This window comes from Corvus moneduloides, chromosome 1, assembly GCF_009650955.1.
Source record: "Corvus moneduloides isolate bCorMon1 chromosome 1, bCorMon1.pri, whole genome shotgun sequence".
Taxonomy (NCBI): Eukaryota; Metazoa; Chordata; class Aves; order Passeriformes; family Corvidae; genus Corvus; species Corvus moneduloides.
Window position 1 is genome coordinate 48,409,353 of NC_045476.1, and position 26,531 is coordinate 48,435,883.

Here is a 26,531-nt window from a genome sequence, read left to right on the forward strand (position 1 = left end):
CGGTGGGCGGCGGCGGGCCGGAGGTCACTCGGCACGGGGGCGCAGCATGGCCGCGGCGGTGGTGCGCAGGGGACCTGCGGGCTGGTGGCGCTGGCACCGGCAGGTGATGGGTAAGGACCTGCCCCTTCCCTCGGCTGCAGTGGCCCCACTCTGCCGGCCGGGCGGGGAAAGGCCCGGCCTCTCCCGGGGCGCGCAGCTGCCGCGCTGCCCTTGGCGGCCGCGGGCCCACCGAGCCCGGTGCAGCTCCGTAGCCATCTCCCCGTGAGGCATCCCCGGTGACGGACCCCCCGGGCCGTCACGGCTGGCACGGCACGCTGCCTCTGCCGCCTTATTCGGGGCTCCACCGGAGCTTCGGAGCGGCTTGGCTTAATAAATGTTTTCACTCATTTGCTTAAAATAGCGTGCCTGAAAATCATCAGAGCCCACAAATGCTTCCTGTGGCAGCAGTGACATGTCTGCGGTACCTGTTACCTAGTTTTGGGCTGTTCAGCCCTCTCCGTCATTGAGTCCGATTATTTTCCTTAAACTGAAGGTAGATCCAGCGGCGCTTCCTCCTGTTTCGGCTCTGCGGGCACTGGTGCTCACCTGTGTTTGGTTCATGGGCAGTGGAAGGAGTAGACACTGCAGATGTCCTGTTGGTGCAAGTGAAGGAGGAATGTATTTGTAGAACTGGACCTAGACATTTTCCCTTTCCAGAGTCCTGAAAAATCACACAGCTGTTTCAAAGTAATATAATTGCTGAAGTAAATGATTAAAAATAAACCTTTAGTAGTCTTTTCAGTGTCATTTTGATTGCGGTCTGTTGGTCGTGTATGTCACTCTGTGGTTAGGCTCTCAACACATAGGTGGAGGTTTTTAACTGGCAAAGTGGAAGAAATAGATTCTTTTAAATGGTATATGGTTCTAAAATCTTGACACTTAACAATGTGTTTCAGGAATTACTAAATTACTTTTAGGTTGGTAACTTTAAAAACTTTGTAATTCCCCTTTAAACCTCACTTAGATGAATGAAATCGACAATTTTGACATTATCTTTAAGTGCTCTTTTGCTCCACTGTCTCCTTTCCACTAATGCATTATTTTTTTGTAGTTGCAGCTCTGATGTTGTGATAATTAATAGCTCAGGTGCAGCAGGCATATTGGTCTCATGCTAGTAAAGGTATATATGGGGGACCTATTTGTGTGTTTAGTACCTTTTGTGATACCACAATTGAAAGCAGTAGCTTTCAATGATTTTTGAACTTTCTGTGCATAGTAGCTGTCAGGCATTTCTGTAAGAGCTTTGAAATCCACTGTCTTGGTCAATATCCAAATGATATGTTTAATGTAGGGCAGATGGTGGGGATCTTTTTCTTGATGGTGAGCATAGGCATGAAAAGCAACCCAACACTGGCCCTTAAAGTTGAAAAATACAGTTTGTCTTTGCCTGAAGACTTGAGCAAGAAACTGTAACTAAGTCTAAGGAGAAATTGTGACTCTCCCAAGAAATATCCACAGAACAGAATTTCACCCACAGCATTTAAGCTCTTAGTCAATAGTGACTGTGCTGAAAGTACTCTTGACTCTGAGAAATGTTTATGGGATGGAATTCTAAGCATTAAGCCTTCTTAACTGCTAAGCTCTATTGCTTAGTTATATGTTGAGCTTTCCCCATCTCTAATGAGTTTACTAAGTTTGCCATTCTTTTTTTTTAGTTTTGATTAGTCTGACAGTTGGGTTTTGAGTAGTGATTTCATCATCTGTCCTTCTGAGTGAAATGCCATCCTAGTGAAGGAATTCTGCCAGCTCTCAGAGCTGTCCAACACCGCAGTTTGGTTAGCAAGCAGGCTGTCTTCCTTCTCTTAGTGAATGCTCCTTGGTTACTTGGCCAGTTGCTCTTTGCAGCTGGTGCAGACCATGATGGTTTGCTTTTTCTGTATGTTTATACCAGAGATTGTTAAATTGTCTAGGAGGAAAATAAAGAGCTGAGGGCAGATTTTGTAGGAGCATCTTGGATATGTATGTTTGTGTTTTAGCCAGTTGGACAGGGGCTACGTAGTCTTGTGTTCTGCAGCTGGCAGGCACTGACAAAGGTGCTTGATGGAGAGGGTTTATATCACCTTACTTAAAAATATATTTTTGATGGACATGGAGAAATCCCTCCTAGGGATTGCTAGGGGGAATGAAGAGGGGTTTAATGAGTTATGGTGGCTGAGAAAAGAAGATTTTCTGGTGAGTGAAAATTCATCAGCTGAGGGAGCTGTTCATCAAAGAAGACAGTACCATGCTAGAGAGCAAAAATGTCCTTCCAAGTAGTTTTGTTTGAGTGGTAGGGAGCCATTGAGTTAATAGTTAAATAGTACTTTTGGTGGTTAAATAGTACTTTTGCTGATGCAGGAGCTTTGTTTGAACTGTTGCATGACTCTATGCTCTGGTGCAGAGAAGCATTAATTACTAAGCAAGGATTATGACAGAAGACCTGCTGCTCAGAAGTCCAGCACATTACTCAATTAAGGGATCAAGTGTACACTTGATATTCTTTTTAGATGAAAAGTGCTTACTATATGGTTTTGTCTGTAATGTATTAGCAAACATTCAATGAGGTATAGGTACAGATAAGAAAAATTTTATATAAGAATACTCTGTTACAAGATAGCACGTCTGGTTTTGATCGGCAGACCTTTACGGAGGCAAGAAAAAGCAAGTGTAAGTTTCAATGTAAAGCTGGCCAAATTTAGAGTATTGTAATCTTCTTAAATTATTATTTTGGCAGAGTGCACTCCTCAAAATCATTGCGTAACCTTTAAAAGTCAGTGACCCTGGGGCAATTTAAATTCCATTGGCAAAACTTCTAGGAGCAGAAGGAGTCTACCCATGTACAGCTGGCCTCTCTAACTTCTCTATTTCTTCATCTAGTTCCCTCCCAGGATCTAGTCTCAGTAGAGGTTTTATGAGTTCCATAGAGAAGTCTGCACAAAACACAGACGTTCTCTCTGATCCTTTCTTTCAAAGCAGGGAGGAGAAAAAGGGTGATGTCTTCTGTTGTTGTACCAGAACTTCAGATGCTAAACCAGTGGGAAAATCTTTCATTTAGTGGCTCATATTGAATTGTCATCATTGTTTCTTTCTCCTTGTCAAGTGACTTCATATGTATTTTCTCATAAAGCCCCAAGCAAAACCAGCAACTTCAGTAATTGAGCTTACTCTGGGCATCTTCCGATGATCCTGTTAAATCTCACCTCTTGGAAAAGAGGTGGAGTTTCACTGATCTAGAGAGATCAAGAATATTAATATGATCTGCAACCGCTCTGATTAGGAAATTCTTCTGGGACAGGACTGTGTGGACTCTTACCCCTTGTGCCATTTGGTGAATATGATTCAAAATACATTTTATAAAGCCAAGAATTAAGTAATATAGCTGAAATTATATTTTGAGAGTTACTTGTTTCTCATTCCTGTTCTTAGCCAGTTAGAGTACAAGAATATTGGACTTTTTCCAGCTCTGCAGTCTGTGGTTCTACCCAGCTATTAGTTCCTTTTTGTTTGAATACAAAGACATGTCCTCAGTTCTGCGTATTGTAGTGCTTGTGCACTCGAGTGTTTGCAGTGAAATCAGGGCAGCACTGGAGCTGGAATTAGTTCTTGAAACTGTAAGACTTGTTACTTTGGGAGATAGTATCAAATGAAATGTAAACATCTGAAATTATCTAAATTTTTCATCGTTCAGGTTAAAAAGAAAACTGCTTTTTGTGTCTTTGTATAAAGCTTGAAGAGACAAGTTTTGGGTCATTGACAGTTCAGGTATTCTAAGGACAGGATCACAGTCTGTGCATTTCTGAAGTAACTCTTCTAACAGTTGCATTTTGTTCAAGAAAAGGCATTCAGATATTCATAAACTCTTGCTGATTTTTTTAATAAAATTGTTTCTAAGGTAAAATTCTTGTGAAATTGCAGATTAGGTCAATTTTTTTCTGTTATAGGCTGACTTTTCAAAGCAGAAAATCTGTGTTTTATCTATATTGTCCTTGAGCCCCAAATTTGGTGAGAGTGTTGTAATTGGTTGTCCTCATCAATTGAGTTTTCATAGGCATGAGGATCTGTAAACACATATTCCCTCAGGAGAATAATGAAGAATCTTCTGGGAAAAGGCCAATTTCTTTGGAGTCAGTGTAGCTGTAGCTTATTGTGCTCACAGTTAGCTTGATTTACTGATTAACCTGTATTGCTGGTTCTGTTCCCAGTGAAGGAGAATTAGTTGTGCATGGTATCAGTGATTATTTTAAAAGTAGATTCTGTTGCTCCTATTTTGGTTGTTCTGCCCTCTCTTAGAAGTTGAGTGTGGACTGGGCATTTTTCCAGCCATGTGATTGCAGCAGATTACTGTGGATTTTATGGTTGAAGTGAAATGGGCTCAATACCATAGGGACAGTTTCAGCAAATGCTTATACAATTGATGGGATTAGTTAGCATACGTGATGTGGGTTTGCAGAATATCCATCCTTAGATGTTTGAGTTATACAATTATTTCAAATCTGAGTTTGTGCTACATATCAGATTCTAAAAAGTGCCAAGATATGCAGGGTGGACATCACATTCTGTGAAAGAACCTCTGGAGGTTCATCTAATGGGAGAACATGAAAGTTCTTGTCTTTTAAAACATCCTCTTTTTGGCAAATCCCCACTGTCTTAAGTAGTCATTAAATTATGCGATACATCTAAACATAGTTGGTTCAAATTTAATTGAAATCATCTCTATTAGATCTGTGAGCTAATTTAATCAGTCCTCTAAACCAGTTTTCTGGTGTTTGAGTAGCTGGAGATGTGAAGATTTTTCAAAGCTGTTGATCGAATTATTTAATTTTGAAGTGGCTTGTATAGCACTGAGCTGTGAAAAGTTAAACCAAAGTAAAGCCAGAAACTGACTCAGGAATTGGACTACTTCTCTAACAGGTCCCAATTCCCATGGATTTGAATATGTTGTAGATAGCACATAACAGAAAGTGGTCTCTGATTCATGAACTGAGACAAAAAAATCAACAGAGACAGACAAAAGGAGAAATAATAGAATACAACACACAAAACTTAATAGTACTGGTCAGCAAGTTGTCTTGTATTACAGCCTAACTGTTGCCATGCCTTTCTGGGGGTATTGCAAAGTGACAGTTTTTAAGGGAAACCTTATAGTAGAAGAATGTTCATTTCATGGATATTTACCTTGTGAAAAGCTTGCCTTAGAGGCACAACAGGAGTGCATGTTGGCAATAGGCACGTCACTGCAATCTAATTCCCAGCTGAAGTCTTAAGATGTCATGAAGACTGTCAAGACAGTCATGAAAAGGCATCAAAGCAAAGCAGTCTTATGTGACATTGTAGAGAAAAAGCAGGCAGACTGCAGAGAAGGAGTGATGGAAAGTAGCATGGGCAAAATGTCCTTTTCAATTCCCAGCATGAAGATCAAGGCAAGATTATGTCTGTTGAGACAGGTGACAAGGTTCTGAAGCAGCTGAGATCTCAGATGTGATGGATGAATCAGTGAGATTTAAGCAGATCATGGATGGGTCTTTGAGGCTGTTGTGAGTGACAGGCATCACTGCTGGTGACAGAACTGATAGCAGAAAAAGGTATCAAGAAAGTTTTCTGAAGGTGTTCAGTTTGAGGTGATGGTTAGATGTCTGTGAGATGGTGTGAGAAAAGAAGAAATCAGGATAAAGGTGAGGAGTCTACAAAAATGAGCCTAGATATGGTAGTCAGAATTATTCTTCTGGTACGGTTACTTGGAATTCACAGAAACAAAGAAAACCGAGGTTTGGAAGCAAGGCTTCCAAAAGACTTAAATCTTTAAAGGAAGATTAGGTTGCTCATAGTGTTCTAAGGTTGCTACAAAGATGGAGGTTCCACAACTTCTCTACATTGCCTGTTAGCTTGCGGAACCTTTTTTCCACATCAGGGATGCTTTTCTTATTTCGAACCAGAATTTCCTTTCCTGCCGCTTTTGGCCATTGCCCCATGTCCTATTGTTGTGCACATCTGTGAAGAGTTCAGCTTCATTTGCTCTGTAACTCTTCTTCCCTCCCAATCCATAGGTGGTAGAAGACTGCAGCCTTTGCTTCTCCAAGCTCAGCAAAGACAGTTCTCTTAGCCTTTGACATAGACCATATTCTCCTGCTCTGTGGTCATATTACTTGATGTTTGCTGGGCTGTCTGCAGTTTGATCTCTTGTGTATTTGCTCTGTAGAGAATGACTGGTTTCTTTGACTTCTTGGGTCTACTCTTGCTAATGTAGTTCAGAATGTCATTAACCTCTTACTGCAAGAATGCACTACTGACTCACGCTCAACTTCCAGTCAATGGGAATCCACAGGTTCTGCAGAGCTGCCACCTGTCTAGCCAGTCAGCAGCCTGCAATGACATCCTCTGCCCCAAGTACAGGACATGGTATTTGTCTTTGTTGAACTGCTTGAGGCCCATTTCCATTTCTCCAGTCTTTCTGAATGGTAGCCTTGCCCAGCCCTTTTTCAGCCATTCCCCCCAGTTTGGTGTCACACATGGTGTTGCTGAGGGTGCTTATGTTCAATCATCAGTCACTGATGAACCTTTTAAACAGCTCTAGTACTGACCCATGAGGAACATCATGTGTAACTAGACTGTTGAAAGTCTTTGAACTACTTATCACTGTTACTTAAGCTCAATGCTCCAGACAGTATTTCTTCCTTCAGGCAGTTTTGCCGTCCAGTCCAGTCCATACTTTCTTCATTTGGCTACTGGGATATGAGAGGAGGCTGTTCTGAAAGCTTTACTGAAGTCAAAGTAAATAAGATCTACTGGTATTAAGGGCTAGAGAAAGAAAAGATGCTTAAAACCAGGGCCTGAAGCTCCTCAGGAAGTGGGAAGCTTTGGACTAACTAAAGGAGCGATTTTAGATAAGTGCAAGTGAGGGACTGGGGAAGACTGACTCATAGAAACAATGAGAAGAAGACTCCAAGATGATTGTTATGGCTGATGATGCTGGTTTAGGCTCTTTGTTCATTTGTTCCCTAGTTTTGACATGTAGCACTTCTTAAAAAAGCAATGGGCTCTTTTCCTGACTTATCTCAGTTTTCACTAAGCATTTTCCCAGTGCAGATTTATTTTAAATTGTGCTACTTCTCTAGCTATGTAATTGCTGTAGGCATCTGTGGAAACTGTCTCAGACCAAAGTTCTCTCAACAAACCTGATTTATTAAATGTGGCACATCCAAAACAGTGTTGCAGATGAAAGAGCATGACCATTGCTGGCTAAGAAGGAGCTTAAAGTTATAAAGACTTTAAAATGATTAATCAAGTGTTATTGGCCTAGAGAGGATTCTTTGCTAAGCATTGAGACCTCTTAGAGTCTCGATGCAGCTCAGGCACATTTTCTGTATGTGTACTTCAGAGCCACAGTATTTCTGTAGTTAGTTAGCCTTGTTTCTGTCCGCTTAGTTGACATATACTTTAGTGTTTATTCTGCATAACTTTTTCCTTTGTCGTAAAGGAGAAAGTATTTAATGTAATTGGCAAAGAAATCTAGTCACTGTCAAATTGTGCTGCCTTTGGATTAGGAGTGTTCAGAGTGATGAGATAGTGATTGCAGTAGATGAATGCCTGCAATGCTGCTCCTGTCCAGAATTTGATGCTCACTAACTACTGGGAGGAGGTAACTGACTGAAACTGTAGTGTTTTCCACAGGTTGTAGGTTAGGCTTTATAGTTCTGTCTTGGTAGTATGGTAAATTGAATACAGAGGTTATTCATGCAAAGACGTCGTAATTTTTTTTTTTAATACTATATTTTGTTCTGGTTTTCAGTATTTGAACTATGATTGCATGGCTCAAAGGATTTGCCATGATTTAGTATGGAGACTTTTCATCTTTAGGTTAGTGACTTGTATCTGATTGCAGGATCAGAAGAATCTGTGAGGGGCTGCATGAATTAAAGTGGCAGCCTCAGTCCATTTCTAGAGAACACATGCTATATCCCATGCCTGCAAGCAAAGTTGCCAGTAAAGAGTCTAAAATATATATAAAATTGGACTTTGCATATCTGGTTTAGAATTTAGACACGTAATAAAACATAGACAATCCTGCATATTTTAAATGTGCATTTGAGCTCTTCTCAGATCTTAGTTTTAGTACTGTATTTTTTGAAACACCCACATTTTCCTAATTACAATAATTTTCTTTGACATTTAGAAAAATCATTGTGGGATTGTATTTGTGGCCCAATGTGAGCTATAATTTGTGGTTTACATTATGTAAAATAGGATTCACATTTCCACTGTTTTTAAGTATAAAGCTGTTTAAATAATTGACAACAGATTACATGGTAGCTTTTATTACATCTAACATTGTACGTTAGTCTAAAATGCAAATATATTGATCTTTACTGTTTTGAAATTAGTGTGTTCTAGGACTATGGCTTCCAAAACCCCAGTTGGATTCATTGGGCTGGGTAACATGGGAAATCCAATGGCAAAAAACCTGGTAAAACATGGATATCCAGTTATTGCGTATGATGTCTTCCCAGAAGCTTGCAAAGAATTTCAGGACTTGGGTGCTCAGGTATAGTAATAAACTTTCTTTATTCCAAAAATGACTCTGTGTGTTGAATGGTTCCTGCATGCAATGCAACTAAATCATCTGGGTTTTTTTCTTGGTTAAGATCGCAGTCAGAACTGAAACAGCACAATGAATACAATCTGAATCTGTGAGGTTTCAGTTAGAGCAAAGGTATGCTTCTGTCCCAGGTAATTTTCCTGCTGTTTGCCAGAACTGCTACCTTGTCAAACTTCTCTAGCTGTCTTTTTCCCCCCACTTTTTATGAGAGTAGGTTGATGGCCTGTTCTTTCACCTCCTCCTTTCTCCTGCTTCCTTCTCCCCCAGGTCTAGATGGCCAATGGGCTGCTTTTCACCTGGTTCCTACTTTGACCTTTTCAGGTTAAATGACCCTAGCTAAAAGTTCCTGCTGGCATAGCTGTAAGGGTTATAGGGACATATGAATGCTTTCCTGCTGCTTCAACGTGCAGTCCTCAGGGGCAGGGGAAAAATCTAATTATTTAAGTCCTTATTCTCTTGGAGGTGAGGAAGGATATGGTGAGAGAAGAGGAAGGAATGAAAAGGAAAAAGGAGGGAAGGAAATTGATTACATTAAGGAGCTTTACCTTCCTGCAATATACCCTGCAAAATCTTGGCCCTGTTCCAGCCAGTCCCACTGCTTTTCTTAATCAGTTAATACCCCCAGAATCCCATTCAGGCTCTCAGGTGGTTGTGTCATTTCTACATGTCTGTAACACATTTGAATGGTTTTGACATACTTCAAAGCTGTCACAATTTAGACAGTTGTAAGCAATGGATATGTGCTTAAAACACAGAAAAAATGAGTGCAGTACAAAAATAATCCTCTCATGTAACAAGGTAGGGGATAGAAGGGACTCTTCCAGCAGTGGCAAGGGAATTATAGGTAGATCAAGACAGAGGAACTGTGTGCCTTGAAAGTCTAAACTGTTAGAGCTAATTGCAGCTGTTTTAAATAATGAGGTAACATCAAGATTCCTAGAAGATAAAATGATTCCACACACCTGTTAGTAATTAATTGCAGCTCCCCTTGAATAATTACAGAATCTTGGCCTTAAGTGGGAAAGTAAGCTTTTCAGCTGCTTCTCCTAGCTACTGTTCTTGTTTTGTTAAAGCAGCCAAGACCCTCAGGCATGAACCGGACCTGTCTTAAGTAAGACTCAGCAAATGGGAGAGACTGTTGGTTGTTATTTTTAATTTGTGTTCTGCAGTGGGATCTCTTTGCTGTGGCTGCCCACGTTGATAGCTTTTTGTCTTTGTAATAGAATCCGTGGCATTCACTGCAAGACTTAACATGTGATAATAAAAGTGAACTGTAATGCCTTTAAAAATAAAGTCAAAAGTATGTTTTAAGATCATAAATCACTAAGAGAATACATGGGTAGGCTTAGATACAAATAAAACGCACTTAAAGAAAATATGTGAACATAACTTCCTCTTCTTGATCTATAGGTGTAAATCCTACTCCAACACTTTCTTCAGGAGTTGAAAACTTGTGGGTCCATGGGGCCTTGTAGAAACTGCTGTAGAAGGAACATTGGGCTCTAAGGGCTGCTTTCTCTTTGGTCTGGCTGTAAGGGTAAAACCATCAGGAGTGTTACAGGGGTGAAATGACCCCAAGAGACAGTAAACCTAGTCAAATGTCCGTTGTTTAAGGCCAGCGCTACTACCAAGGTATATGGCGGATGTGGGATGTTTGGCCATAAATCTGCACAATCTGTGATTCCACTTTCTTCAGCCACTGAAGCAAACAACTGGGAGGTGGTACATGTCAGAAAGCGGCCACCCGCCTGCTAATGGTGAACAGTAAGAGGAAAACTGGCTGAGCATGAGCGTATGGAACCACTTGGGGTGAAGCTTGGAGAAAGTTGGAAGGCTACAAACAAGGGAGACTATTGAGCAGTGCTGTGAGTGAATAGGCTGCCTCTACACTTTACTTACTGTCTTTACCTTTTGTCATTAATTATCACTTTTTGCTTCACACAGTGGAGTGTCATACATACATGCTTCAGTTTACAGGTCTTTGTATCTAAATCCTATCTCAGATTTAGAAGATTGAGAGTGTTATTGGAGTCATATGGTGCATAAAGCATCATAAAAATAGTGTACAGTAAGAATGGCATTTCAGGCAAACAATAATTAATTTACTTACTGTAAATATAAGTAAAAAAATAGGGAAGCTGTTTGGAACAAATACAAGCAGATGCACATATTGAAGGGCAGAACCAACTACCAGCAGTATGAGGAAAAGTCTCTCCTATCCAGTTGCATGCTGCAAAAGTTTGCTTGAACTAAAAAAGTATCAGAACATGTACAGATCTTGGTGGGCTGCTACTCTGAGCTAGTATGGTTTATGTTGGTAATCAACAATTAGTATTTGGTCTGTTTTTTAAAGTTATGCACATATTCTTAATGATTTCAAATGCTTAATGTTTTATAATAGATTTCAAATCATTCAGATTTGTTTCTGAGACACAAAGTCCCAAATAAAAAAGTTTTATATGCTGCTTATTGAACCAGGTAGGTAGATTATTTCAGGCAATATCATTCATATTTGTTAACAGCACCAAAAGGCCAAGAGTGACTATTCCTACTTTTAATTCCCACTTTGTTTTGCTACTTACTTCAAGGTAGCAGAAAGATTTTCCTTTGTATGGTTGTAAAAGTACTGTCCCAGTCTGTGTACATTTTAAATCTCATTTTCTTCATGTAAAAGGCATGTTAGTATTTTGAAAGACATGGATAGAATAAATGAATTTCCGTGTAGATGACTATGGTACTGTGTCTTCTTTGCACCTGTGTTGCTTAAGAATTGTTTAACACTGTAACCAAAACCCAGCTGTCTTCTGTCCATGTAGCCAAGTAGAAGTTTGAGGCTGATGTGCTATTTCTGTTGTGTGTCCAGTACAGTATGTTTTTCAGCTTCTGGTTGAAAGATGCAAATGGGCCACTGAGTCTTCAGCTGATACCTGCATTATTCTTAGAGGTTTGAAATAATGGAGATCATAGTTTCAAATAAGAAGACATATATAAATTCAGGTTCCAATTTCATGCTTCCTCTAATAATACACATTGGGACTGAACCAAACCGGAGATACTCTGAACTAAACCAAAGGTGTCATACTTCTTTTTAAAGAGATAGGCTCTCTGGTCTCCAGGGAGGCAAGTCATAAAATTAACTAATCAGATATAGAAGGTTTGCTGCTTATAATTGCCTCATTTATTCCTGCTAACCTTTGTTCTTTAGACTAGAGCATGTTTCCTTTTGTAATTGTGTGGTATGCCAGATGTTTTGTGCAGTGTTAACTTACTCTTTCAAAACAAAATCTGCCGTGTTTCTCAGTCCCATCTATGCCAGTTTCTTTACTTTTTTTTCCCCAAGAGCCTTGTTCAGTGACTATATACAGTCTTCCTTTCTTTTGTTCACAAGTCAAATAAAAATCAAGAAGTTTCTCATGCTGTATCCCAGAAGTTCTTCAAGGCAAAATTTAGCATTTATTACAAATGACTGAAATTAGATTTGATCCTTGTGGGCTAATGATAAAAGAATAAGCTGTATTTTTGTTGCAGTTTCCCCTGGGCTATGAATGTGTTAACAATGCAATTTTGAAGAAATTAATTATTTCAGACCAGTACTGGACAGGAGTCTTAGTGGTAAATGCCTTCCAAGTGAAACTCACTACTTAGCTGTCAATATTTCATTTGTTGTGTATATATCTTAAATACTATACTGCCTGCCTCTGAAAGTTACTTGGGAAAAGTAATATACCTTTCAATGTAGGTATGGTTATTTAACAACTAATACCTAATAATATATTTTGAAAATTTTTCAGATCTTTTTTGTGAAGGAGGCTTGAGCTGATAATTTCCCATTTTAAAAATGCCAATTGTAATATTGTGAGAAACATCAGTTAGTTTATCTGATTTCTTTTAAGGTGAGGCTCAGAGGTGCATTAAGTAATTTCTTCCTTTTTTCCTCAGTCTTCCTCTCTTTCAATGCCATATAGAAGACAAGGAAAACAGTGAGATTTTTGTGATCCTTTCATGTTGTCCCTCCTTAGAAACATTGTAGAGAAATATTTTGTTTAGATGCAGGGTTTGTAGTGAATTGAAGATTCATGAATGGGTTGATGGGATGAAAGCATCCCCCTTGGCAGATATTGTGGAGGAACTTCCATGATAGGAGAACGTTTTCGTTTTTTTTTTTTTTTTCTGTTACTGGATCCAAATAACCAATATTTTCATTAGGAGAGGAGTTTTTCTTGTGTTTTAATTTTTTACCTAGCTTAGTTGTGACCCGTGAATACTAAAACTGAACTCATCAAACATGTCCGACATTTCTTTTTCAGGAATTGTGTAAGCTTATATTGTTTGGGTTTTTTTCTTTAAAAGGTAACAGAATCCCCAGCAGACGTAGCAGAAAGAGCAGACAGAATTATTACCATGCTGCCTTCTAGTCCCAATGCAAAAGAAGTTTACACAGGAGCAAATGGAATTCTAAAGTAAGATTTTTTTGTAGTTTGGAGAATTTCCACTCATACTCAAGGTTTGTCTGATGATCGCTGTTGTTCTAACTCTTGCTGCCTTCAGGGCACTGAATTCAATATTCTCTGTCCTGTCACTATTGATATTTTTAATTATATGAGTTCTCTTATACAGTGCTTGCTTTTGAATGGCTTTTGGCTAAAGTCTTAATTTTATTTTCAGCAGAATAATGATTTTTGTGCATATCAGGCAACTTAACTATTATCTGTCTTTTCAGTTGCATGGTTCTTTTACCATAATGTAATGTACTACACTCAAGTACAACTATAATATTTGCTGGCAACAATTATTTGCTCAAATACTTTTTTCTTTAACTTGAAATCCTATAAATTAAATGTTCTGAAGAGACGCCATTGTGTCTTATGGTATTGAAGTGTATTACCATAGAATGGCTGACAAGACTTCCTTGGTTTCTATTCTTATTATCTGTTCATTACACAAAAAAACACCTGAAGAGTTTGTTTAATGTGAAACAGTGGTTTCTAACTTTTGTGGAGGGATTTCCACTGAGCCTTAAATCCATAGTCTGCAGAATTCTAATGCTCAGAGTTTTTGAACTTGCCAAGTCAAATCTAAATATAATTTAAAAGTCTGTTCTGGCTACATGTACACTGCTCCTGGCAGGGTGACTAAGGCTACTGGATACCTCTGAGGATCATGTAGGCTCTTACAGCTATCCAGGTTGGTAGGGTAAAGGAAGAAACACATAGAAGACAAAAGTACAGTAGATTATCCAAAAATGATGATGCCTTTTTAGGTTTTGATTGTCCAATATTGAGATTGCTGGTCAGGTGGACTAGAAATCATGATACAGTTCAATAGAAAGAGGGATAAAAATAAACTTTTTTGTTGTGGAGGGCAATAAAAAAAAAATTTCAAAAATTTTATTGAATTTTTTAATCAGATATACAACTTTATATGATCTACAGTTTGGAATACAGATCTACCTAAATGTACTGGCTATCGGTGGGAAAACATTTTTCTCTATGCTTCACTTAAAATCTTCAGTTGGCTTCTGTGGTTTTGGTTATGGTCTTTATGTAGAATAAATTGTAGAATGATTAAAAGAATGCAATCAGACCATTCTGATAAGAACTTAAGATACTGTATATATTAAAAGAACATTTTATTGTTATATATTAAATTTTAGGCTGTATCAGCAGTTGCTTAGAATGCATCTTAGGTGATCTTTGTATTATATACTACTCAACTTGTATACTGGAAGGTTTTCCTAGTGCATCCTTTTTGTGTAATTCTTTTGCGATAGTGTTTAAGAAGAACATCATTTTTTGTGTTCAGCTTTTATTGGGCTTTGAATGATTCAAAACTGTGGTATACATACTCAGCAGTATAAATACTGAGCAGATCTTGCTCAAAAGGGTTTAAAACTTCACATTTACTAGAGTATCACAAAATGTCTGCACATTTACCATGCTGAGGGAAGCCAGTGCCATGGTAATAGTTGCAAATATCTTCTCATAATAATAGTAATTATAAAAATAATAATAATAAATCTTTATTTTAGGAAAGTGAAGAAAGGCTCATTGCTAATAGATTCCAGCACTATAGATCCAGCAGTTTCAAAAGAATTAGCCAAAGCTGTTGAAAAAATGGGAGCAGTTTTCATGGATGCCCCAGTTTCTGGAGGTAAGTCTTCATTAGCAGTTTACCTCATATTGGACAAGTTGTCTCTTTGTTTGCAATTTCAGTCACCAATTTGTACCCTTACTGCTATAAGTTGCTTTTCTTTGCTATGTGTACAGTATTCTCTTTTGTTGTTGTTGTTTAATTGCATTACAGGTAAGTATGTTATTACAGGAGTATTCTTAGGACTTAGGAGTATGCTTTTGTGTTAGACTTGGAGAAACAGCTTTCTTGGGATATGGTACTGTGGTCCTTTTAATTTAACTTCTTTCATAAAGTTGCATTTTTATGCAGTTATTCACATTCCTTTAGCCCCCATCTGTTTCTTTCTGTTAGGGAAAAACTGGTTGTCATTAAGCAGTTCTGTTGGGTTTTCATTAATTAAAAAGGAGAGAATGAAGTGAGGAATATAGGATTTCTTGATCAAAAGAAAACAGATTTGTCCGGTTTTATAACAGTTGAAGAATGTGGGTGATAATTGTCTATTCTTAAAAGTTGCTAACTACTGATCTCTGAGTATTTAGTCTCTTGTAAGAAATAATATAGAGCAGGAAAGTATTTTCATTTTGTGGACAAAGGAGAGCAGAAACAAAATTAATGTTTTGAAAACAAAAAAATAACTGATAGTTTCTATTGTTGAATTCTTCTCCAAAACACCTAGAATTAGAAGGTGAGGAAACCTCATTTTATGTGGGAAAATCATGAGGTTTTTACAATCCACTCTAAAAATTAATGTAAGGGGAATTTTGAGAATTCTTTATTTTCCTGATGAGTAAAAACTAACAATCTTTTTAGTTTTCAACTGTGAACTAAGGCAGGATTTGACTACACACTAAAAGCCAAAATTTTCATCTAAATTCTATTGTGAACAGAAAATAGGAAGATCTAGGTAGGTGATACTGAAGGATATAATGGAGAAGACAAGATTCTTACTTCTCAGCCAAAATATTAGTTCTGTTTTATAAAGCCAGGGAGCTAATCAGCCTGGGAAGAAAAACCACAGAAAAAATGTATTGTGAGCAGATGATGTATTTATCTGATTCTTTTTTTAAACACAACATGGCTTTCTGCTTATCAGTTGGGCAATTCTGATGTACTTCCATGTTGTTTTCTTCAATCCCTTTCTGCCAAATATGCTGTTTTCCTGAGGGAATTATTTACCTTTTAGAAATATCTGTAATCTATTTTTACCTGTAAGTTTTTGCTGTAAGGCTGACTATAACTACAAAGAAAAAAACGAAAAGATAGAGTCTGAAAGAACTTTAGCCGTTTAGGGGGTTTTGTTCCTTGAGAAAATGGTAAGGGCAAGACAGTTAATATGATAACATATAGCTGACTAGTATGAATACAGATGGCTTTTTTCATGTTAGTGGTTTATCTGAATACAAATAACTTGGTGGTTAGTGCCAGTTACAGATTTAGGGATATCCTGAATAAGGGGGAAAGAATTGAGACTTAACTTTTCTAGTCCTTAATATGTTTGTGAAGACCAAGGAGTGCTCTTTGCAAATCATGTTTGAAGTGGGCACTTGCTAGAAATGTGGAGAAGTTAAGTCTGTTGGAAAAAAAACTTTAATGTTATGCTTTGTTATTTCCATCTTTCAACACCTAGCACATCAATTCTTTGGGGTATTTTTGTATGTCCTGACTGCGTTGTTGGCCTTCTTACAAAACACTAAATGGAGAAGTATGCTTGGCTCTCTAGAAATTGGCAGGCACTATGCTGTTGCTGTGCAATGCAATAGAGTTGGCAGGCGTTTCAAGGAGAGTGTTTGTGGGACATAGGGAGGAGGAAGAGAAAGCAGCATGCCTGAACTGTCCTCTTTAGAGCTGTCTGTTTACTAGCTGTTATTGGCAGACAACTCCACTTGTGTTTTTAGGTATTTGGGTGTTGTCTGATGTTAGCATTCATCTGCACAGTGAACAAGTTCACAAACTGAATAATATTTTGGAAATTGCTTGGTCTGTAAACCCCGGGGAGAGATAGTAGTGATTTTAATCCTGTCCTGACATTGCAAATGAAGAATCTTTGGGCATAGCATTAGGCCCAGATTTTAGTGGCTTGTTTGCAGCCTTGCCCCCAAAAGATGAATTCTCTTGATCTTTTTCAGATGGGCCTGCATGCCAATTTAGTAGTGCTGTCTTCTTCATATGATTGGCCTACAGCATTTACTTGCAGCTTACAGTCAGGACCCATTAAGTAGAAGTTGATGAACCAAGTCACTGTAGTATTATTTTGCAGTCAGTGACTTCAGAAAATACTTCTTATCCCAGTAGTTGCATGCAGATTATGCTGCTAATGCTGTCTAGAGATAGCAATTGCTTTAGCCTGGGATTAGGATCTCTTGCAGGTCCACATGAGAAAGTTGTGTCATGGTTCCCAGTGCTGCCCTGGTTTGTGACCTCTTTGTGAGCATGAGACAAACGAGGAAACATCTTCAAAATCCATGTTTTTTGGTTTGTTTTTTTTTTTTAATCTAGACAGGAAATTTATCTCTGTGAAGATTGGATTCTTCATCTTTGTATGTATAAAAGTATTTTAAAGCACACATTATCACAGAAGTGTATTTAAAACTGACTTCTGTTGGCACAAGATACTACTGGCTAAGTACAGAATCTAAATTTAGCCTTCAAGAATTGTGTCAAATTTGTCCTCCCACTGATTTCAGTAGAAGTATGATACAGATTCTCACCTTGTAATCCAGAGTAAACTTCACTAGTGGCTTCACTGACACTGCTGTAATAGTTCTGTCTCTTTAACTCAGTATACAAAATAATAATTTCCTAAAGAGCATTGACTGATTTTTTTTTTTTTTATTTCTGATGTGATTCTTTCTTTGTTGTAAGCATTGTTAGTGTTCAGATACAACCTTTTCAACTTTTTTCCCCTTCCACTGACTATTGAAATTGTATCAGCTTCATATCTGCTCAAAATACATTGTACAGCATTCTACTGGGACTTCACAAAATGATGTGACAGCTTGATTTGTTTTTCTGGTTTTGGAGGTATGAAAAAAATGTTTTCAACTCTTTTGTAAATCTGGTTCTTTAAGGTCCGATAATGAAACTTTAGAAGATCTTCCCCTTCACTGTGTCCTTTAGACAAGAGAGTAGTCAGTTAAAAAGTCAGACTGCTAATTGTTAGTAAGAGCTGTCATATAGAGAACTGTAGTCATGCTAAAATGGTAATAAAGAGTAGAATAAAAGATTTTGTTTTTAGAAACTGCGTTGGAGGTGGCTAGAAGAGGTTGTAGTTTCTATTCCAGCTGTCATTTCAAACTGTTTCATCTTACAGTACTGCTTCCATAAACTTCAGCTAATCATTAAGTGATGGAAACAGTATTAATAGTAACACTGACAAGTTAAGACTTCAGGTCACTGTTAATGTAAAGTATAATGTGAGTCCTTGAGGGCTGCATTGCAGACTTATTCCCTTCATGGCCAGATCTCTACTTAATATGGAGCAAAGGAAAAAAAATGATTAGAAACACTCGGGAGATGTTTTATTTTATTTTATTTTATTTAGCAATATATTTCATTATTCCAGCTGGTTTGTTTTTCTTTTTTAAAAGGGGCACCTTCCTGAAACAGGAGAAGCAAATTATGTTTCTCTTACTTGAACGTTGGAGGCACATTGTGCTGTGTCTTTTCCAAGGGAAGCAGAAGAGTTAAGACTTTGTGCACACTAATGTTTGCAAAGATGATTTGAAAGGCACTTTCAGACTAGACTAAATAATAGGAATTAGGAACAAGTAGTTCAAACATTGCATCTCTTAGCTTGTAAGTTCTGTTGTAATACAGATGCATAATCAATATCTTTGCCGGAATTAAACTGATTTAATAGACCTGTCTTTGTTGGGGAGCCTTTGTAGAGCTACTTGAACTGGTTTCATTAAGTTGTGTCTGCTTTGTTTCTTTAGCTTTGTGCACCTTTAGAGAACTGCAGTCTTATGACTTTATGGGAGTGGAAGAGTTGGTGGGTTAATTCAATGTTTCTAATTTGAGACATCTATGTGGTTTTTAATAAACACAAAGAATAAAATAAGGAATCTCCTGAATTCAGTGGCGTAGAGGTTTGGTATAGTTTTGGTTTTCTGGTCTGGTAAGGCAGTGATTGGATCTGTTAGGATCTTTGAAACACTATCAAGATGAAGCAGGTTTGTTGATTTCTGTATTTTGATTTTGCCTCTGATTCACGAGTTCTTTTACTCAGAGGTTGCATTAAAAGGCTGAAGACGCTGAGTTGTTCTTCTAATTTGATGTTTATTAATTCTTATCTGTGGCACAGCTGCACGGAGTGTGCCTTCTAAGTTAACAAGGTGGAAAATGTCCCTGAGTTCTAACTTCCAAGGCCATTTAAAGTCCAGACTATCCAATTATGGAATGCCAACTAATTTATTTTTACTTATAACCCAGTAACTATTCATTTATGATCCGCATTGCGGGTTTTTTGAACCACTACCAGAACAATATCTGAACATCCAAATTTGTGAAGGAGGAGGAAAGAAGAACAAGCCCACACCCAAAATCCTCCATCTTGTTACTAAATCCCATAAACCTAATTTTTGTACATCTCTACATATTCCACCCAGTGACATAACAAATTTCTTTTTAATTACACAGCAACAATCTCAGTGCTATCACATAAAAAGGGAAGCCTTTCCCCAGGCCTCAGGTCAAATGCAGTGTGCTTTTGAGGATCATTGCCTGTCAGCACTGAAAGACTGAAATTCTCTGAACCCAGGGTTCCAACATCGGTTCATGAATTTAGAACTAATAATTCTGACCTATCCCCCTCAATGGCAGGTGTTCTTGTTGGTGAGGAAAAACATCTAAAGGCATAGCAGTATTTGCTCCATTATTGTTTCTGGATTTATGTTTTTATGCTGTATTTTTAAAGCCTAAATGTGTGTGCTCAGAATGGCCACAATGTTCTCTGTGTTCCTGGTACTGAGTATAACACTTTTATCTCACTTCCTTTGCTCTTCCTCAGTCACTACATGTTTCGTGTAATTTTTTCTTTCCTGACATGTTTCTTAATTTCTCTGTTTACATTTTTTGCTGAAGGCATTTAATCATACTAATTTTTTGCAAAGTCTGTGTTCTAGGGATGGTAGTAGAAATTACAATGTACAGCCTTAATACTAAAGGTAGTGTGAAAAATATCACTGAGTTATTCTGAAATTTAGATGAGGGAAAATAATGCAGGAAGTAACTGATGACAAAAAAGGGAAGAATCGGGTGAACTGATTTAAGGAAGCTGAAATGAGGATGAAAAAATATTTTGAAATCTGAGATGCTTAAAAAGCTTCTGATTTCTAATAACTTATGTTTTAGATTATATAACAATACTTTTTTGTCAAAATAAAGCTAGCTTAATAGAGCTCTTTTGTTGGAGAGAAGATGGAAAGGACTGAAGATCTTGAGAATCTTACACATTGGTAAAATGCATATTTTGACACAGAGGGGAGGAAATATAAACCCTGTGCAAATATCACTTTGTTGGTAGCAGCTGCTGTTTCAGAAGAGTTAGGTAGTATATTTACTTACGTGCTGACTTTGCAAGGCTCTTTTCTTCTATAAGTCTATTATGCCTTTTGCATTCTCTATAAAATAAAATAAAAGGTAGCAGAAGGTAAGGAAGAATGAACAGATTGTTGAGAGTATCATCTAAAAATGTTCACTGGGGTGGAGACAATTATCCTACAATGACTAAAAGGGTGGAATAAATGATTTTATTAAAGCATATTGTATATTTTGGCAATAAAATTGTGTGTAGTCTGGCCAAATAGTGACCAATGTGCAGAGAAACGTATCTGTCTCCATTTATTCGAAGGTGTAAAGATGAGTTATTCAGGCTGGCTCAATGGGATATAACCAGGAATAATAGGCTGGAAATCATTAAGGAAAGAAAAATGCGTGCCGTGTCTACCAGGAAAAATGTCCTAACGACATTCTTCATACACTGTGGAATAATTTCCAAAGGAGACAGTTGAAGCCAAGTATCTCAACACGCTTTAAACTGTACTGGGCAAAGTGCTAGGAACTGTTCTGTAGGGAAAAATCTACAGCAGGCAGGAGGATGGCTACATGATCTAATCGGTCTTTTCCATCTCTAATGTCTACAATCCTGTTGTGTTCTCACACATGGTGTTCAAAAACACTTAAAGGAAAACTGTCCAGATGGAAGTTAGAAATCCCTGTGGCACTCTTTGAAAAAGAGTAAGGAATAAGTGCAGAGTTAGAGCCAACATTCCTTCTCTCAGTAAAAATGGTTCTAATATTCACGGCTGCATGTGAGCTGTTACCACATTCCTAATAACTTCTCTGTTTGCTTGTGGTTACTTTAATGCTAGTATCAGGGTCTTCCTGTCAAATGTTCTGAGATACCGAGAGTAGGGAAGATCTACAAATGTCAGCCTGTCATAAGTCCTAGGGAATAAAAGTAAATTTTATTTCATTTTTTAATTTTTGATTGCTTCTCCTAGAGAATGTTTAAAGTTAAGGGGTTGCAGGTGGTGTTTGGGAATGTTTCTGGAATGAAGTGATGGCTTTGAAGCTTTCTACAAAGTTTGTTTTGGTTTTAAATATTCATGGGCATCTTTTTCTCTCTTTTTGTTCTTTCCATGGAGTGCCTTGTTCAAAGTGTGTATTTTTCATGTAGTCAAAAAAACCTAGCGTGACTCCTGTGCTCTTGGGACAGTGGGGATGATGAGCACCAGACCTTAATAATCCCCTGACTCCATATGAGTCCTAATTCCATACTGTGCTAAATGTGGATGGTGCACATGTCAGTACTGAGCCTAGCACCAGGCACACAGAGCGGGAAGTCTGAACGGGAAGGCACCGTGCAGAGTAGGCTGGGAATGCCCTGTGCCTGTGCAGCGGCCATCAGTGTGGGAACAGTCCTGCCAGCCACGAGCGCTGGAGGTGCCACTGGAGAAGATGCAGTTTTCTCTGAATCTTAATGCAAAGCAGTTGTACTTGTAATTCAGTGTTGCCTTAAACAGATTTTTTTCAGTCTGTGTGTGGAGTTCTTGATTTTTGGGGGGGAAAAAAAAATCTAGAGAAACCTTACTAACTGGCTTCAGCTGGGATAGAGTTAATTTTGCTCCTAGTAGCTGGTACAGCGCTGTTTTCTTCAGAATGAGAATTGTGTTGATAACACACTGATGTTTAGTTCTTGCTAAGTAGTGCTTACTTCCAGTCAAGGACTTTCAGTTTCCCATGCTCTGTCAATAACGAGGTGCACAATAAGCCAGGAAGGAGCATTGCCAGGACAGCTGACCTGAACTGGCCAAAGGGTTATATTCCATTGCATAGAACGTCATGCTCAGTATATAAACTGGGGGAATTGCCTGGGAGGGGCTCGTTGCTGCTTGAGAATGGGCTGGACATTAGTCAGTGGAGCAACTGTATTGTGCATTACTTGTCTTTGTTGGGTTTTATTTCACTCTCTCTTTTTGTTGCCTCCCTTTTCATCACCATTTATTATTATTATTATTACTACTATTGATATTATTGTTATAATTATTCTATTTTATTTCAGTTATTAAACTGTTCTTATGTCAACGCATGGATTTTACCTTTTTTTATGTTTCTCCTCTCCATCCCACTGGGAGAGAGTGAGCGGTGAGTGACAGAGTGGCTGCATGGTACTACTTCTTTGCCAGCTGGGGTTAAATCACACCACTTATTTAAATGGACTGGGCTACTGAAGATGTGGCCCAACATAGAATTACATGTTTTATTTTGTCTGTTATTCATCAAGAGAGATCTGCAGATCTTACACTAGACATGTGGAAAGAAACATTAACATCCTAAGTGTCTGAACCTTAGGACACATCTTAAGCCTTAGGACACATTTGTGCAAACGGCTCTGTGTTGAAGAATGCTCCTTTGAAGGCCCTTTAAACACTTAAACTAAAGAAGCAAAAAAGAAAAGAAACAAACACACATGGGGTAAATTTTGCAGGCAGGGAGAGCTAACCTTGTCTTGTGGTGCAGGCCTTTGAAAGTAAATCACTTGTTGATCCCCTAAATAGCTGAATCCAGGATGAGTAGGAATGAAAGCTGATCTTCTATTGACCCCCATCTGGATGATGCTAGTATTCTGGGTTCCTTGTGTTTCATTTTTAAAGTCATAGTGATGAGCAGGCCAAGTATTGGATTTATTTGTGACAATATTATCTTATGATCCGGAGCCATTCTAAGTCACTGGATCATTGCAGAATGTTGTCTTGTCGTTCAGAACATTTTTATATTTTGAAAAGTGTCTTGTGTGACTAAACAGGGGGAGAATGTTCTAGCAGAAGTAGTCCCTATGCACTTGAAACAAATATCTAAAAATTATTCCGTATTTGCAGTGTTTAGTGTAGTGCTGCCCATTGTGAAACAATTCAGTAGCTTGAGCTTTTGTCCTTAGCAGAACAGCTCTTGATTAATCCACAGGGAGCACATAGAAATACCAAGATTTCCTAATTTTTCTTCCTTCAACCGCATTTAAAAAAACCATGATTTGTGTCATGAAATAAAACAGTAAGGGAAAGAGTATTGCCTTTTACCATTAATAAGCATTTAGAATCCAACTGTCAGCATACAAGCGATGTAAATGTTCACCTTTCAGTTTGTCCAACAGTATTTAGTCCTGTTGACTCACCACTTCAGTCTACTGAAAAGCGGAAGACAGAGGAGGGTCTTGCAGTTCCAGAGCTGAAGAAACAGTTTTTAACTACAGTTCTCTTCATGCCAAGTACAACATAGGACTTGAAGTGGGAAAAAAATTTATTTACTGCACTGTATTTGACCTATAATTTTAACCCTTAAAATTTGGTTCTTATTTTAATTCCTGTAGTTTTGCTGGGACACGTTGTGTGGAATTTCCTAAACCTTATACAGCTTTAACCATATCTGTTCGTAAGAAAAATTAAGAGATGGCTTGAAGGGAACAGACTAATGCATGGAAATTTTATCCCAATGCCATACCTTCAGTTTCTCTTCCTGGTTCTGTAAGCAGCTGTGTTTTAATTATTCTGTGTTGTGGAAGAATGTTAAATTATTTGTGGCAAAATGGGGGAAGCAGTGTGAAACACTGTCACACTTTATTAAACTCTTTATGTATTTTAAGTAAATCCGCATAATGATTTGATAATATCCCGGTATGTTGTTTGACTGCTGGTAAACTAATGGGGTTAGGGTTTCTTTTTAATGTGAAGCTTAGCAAATTGACAGGAATACTAATCTGACATGTAATTATTATCCATTTGCTTTATTTAACGAGTTGCTGCAAACTGTGTAAGATTCTAGTGACGCAGTGATTGTATAGTTTAACCATACACAGTCAGAAATGTGCATTTTGGCTGTCATTTTGTTTTCGATTCGTGTTTCCATTGCTTTCTGAGAATGTATGGTGGGAATGTGTGGTTTGTGGCTCTTAGTGTATTTGCCACAGGGAGTACAAAGAAAGTAACATTGACTTTTAGCTGTGGCTGAGGAGCATACTACTTGTGTTTCATTTGTGTTAGATTTCTTGGGTTTGCTTAAAATTGTGGATTTCATTATGAAACTAACATGGAGGTAATCTGTAGAGACACATGACTATACATAGTTAGCTGTTCAACTTGGTTGATTTCTGAGGTCCAACATTTTTCTGATTAAACTACTTCCCAGAATTGCTACAATTGCTAGTAGTCTGAAAGCAGTATTTGGTAGGAGCTAGATGCTTTTTGTCTTGAGTAAGGCATTTTATGTTGCATGTGCAAGAAGAACAGCAATTTCCTTCCTCTTTTAAAAGCTGAAGGACAGCTGGAGAAAGGAATTTTCAGTAGGTTATCAGCATGTGAAACGTTGTCATAGTCAAGCCCTATATAGTTAGAGTAAACCAGGAGTGTGTCTAACTTTCCTCTTTCTGCAGATACTCATCTTAGGATTTATATTAGCGGGGAGTTAGGGGTGATGCTGGGGCAGTGGTAGAGTTTTGTAGCGGAAGCACGAAATGAGAAACTGATGTGAATTTGGCAAGCAGGAGAGTTTCCTGAGATACAGCATCCTCTTAGCAGCCTCAGCCTGAATCTTGGCTGCCTCAGAGGGTTCCCACCCTGTCCAAGATGGAAGTTCCTGCAGAGAGCCCTAATAGCATCCCTCACTGCCTCAACAACTCGTGTTAAGGCATGGGACTTAACTGCTGTGAAACGATGCAATAAATTCCTCTCAGGACCAAAATGAACATACTTGATCACCTAAATGCATCATTCCAGTTCCAGAACAAGCTGAACTATAGAAAAGCATTTCTATTAGTAACATTACAACAATTGGCACATCTATTAAAGAAGAAGGTGGTTAATCTGTTACTGTTTGGTCACTGACACTTTTTTTCCCACTGTATTAATATGCTTGGCAATTCTTAACACTAAATGTGACTATGTACATTTACTTAGTATGTTGTTTTCTTTAGTAGACAATTACACCAATCTTGAATGGAGCATTTTTTTGGTTACTGGAGTAAAGGAATCTTAGAAGATTGAAACAGTAGGCAGCAAAGCTTGTTAAGGAGGTTTTTATTTTACAAGCCCTCAAGAATTCAGAATATGGCTTGCTTACTACTTTAAAAAGTCCAAATGTCCTTATAGACCCCATTTCAGAGCCAGCATCAAATCTATGCTATACTTGTCTAAAAATCCAAACATGCACTCTTGGCTGTTACTGTTTACTGAATCAGAACCCTACTGTTTCTACTTGCACTGTATCTAATTTAATGTAAGTGACCGCAAAAACTAGAATTATTTATATGTTGGCACCTAACAGCTCCACTATAGTTAAGGGTCTGTTGGCATTTCCATTATAAACCTCCCTTTGAGAGGTTTATAACTTGGCGGTTTTACTTTTGCTTCAGGCTCAAATGTGCCATTTTCATCCAAGCACAAATTCTTCTACAGAATTTCATTTAAATCAGTTTGGCCATTATTTATTTTAGAGTGTGTATGTTGGGGAGTGGAAGGGAACACACTATTTAATTTTGGTTTCAGAAGCTTTTTGGTCAGACTATATAATGAAAGAAAAATGGTGCTTTTTATTTTATTTTGTAGAGACTTAAACCTTCCTTGGATGTTACTAAGCCCATGCTTTTTCAGGTTTCTGCCAATGCTCACATGCAATGCATCCACTCCCACTCATCCACCCACCCATCTTGCCTGCCCCTGCCCAATGACATGCTTTGAGGAAGCATCCCCAGGCTTCTGGCAGAGAAAGGTTTTTGGGGAAGTGGATGAAGTAACATACAATGGGTGTCCTGTTGAGAGGCCTTAGGCCAGCCAGTCCAACCGAGGAAGCAGATGGAGCTTAATTGGAAAAAGATGGGCTGAGTGCAGTTGTCAGTCAAATGTAACCCTATGTGGTTAAGAGTGGCATTTCCTATGGCTCTGCCATTTCTTGTGGGATCTGTGTAAATTACTACTTGGGTGCAGTAATTCTCAGACTCTAAAAGTGATGTGAGTTTCCGTTTTCCCTTGCTCCTGAATGCTGAACCACAGAGGATTTCAACACTTTTTTTAGTCAGAAATTCTTGCCATAGTACTCTATTATTATGCTAATTAAATTCTTGCCACACAAATAATAGGTATCTATAATGTTTCAGTACTAATCATAGTAACGAAGTACCAGTGTTCTTTTGCACAGTGACTTAAGAGTAAAAAGAAGGGAAATGGTGTATGGAGAGGTAGAAGCTTTTATTAGACCAAATAATACAGCTGAAAATAGAAAACAAGTTTCTGAGTCA

At 38.2% G+C, this 26,531-nt stretch overlaps 1 protein-coding gene across 1 annotated transcript in view; it reads left to right on the forward strand.

Annotated features, from left to right (window-relative positions):
• HIBADH (3-hydroxyisobutyrate dehydrogenase) overlaps positions 1 to 26,531 on the forward strand; it is an 85,575-nt gene continuing 59,044 nt past the window's right edge. Inside the window, exons 1-4 of the mRNA XM_032109099.1 lie at positions 1 to 110; positions 8,397 to 8,557; positions 12,962 to 13,071; positions 14,640 to 14,761. Coding sequence (XP_031964990.1) covers positions 47 to 110; positions 8,397 to 8,557; positions 12,962 to 13,071; positions 14,640 to 14,761 — 457 coding nt within the window. The 5' untranslated portion in view covers positions 1 to 46. The remainder of the gene's footprint in view (positions 111 to 8,396; positions 8,558 to 12,961; positions 13,072 to 14,639; positions 14,762 to 26,531) is intronic.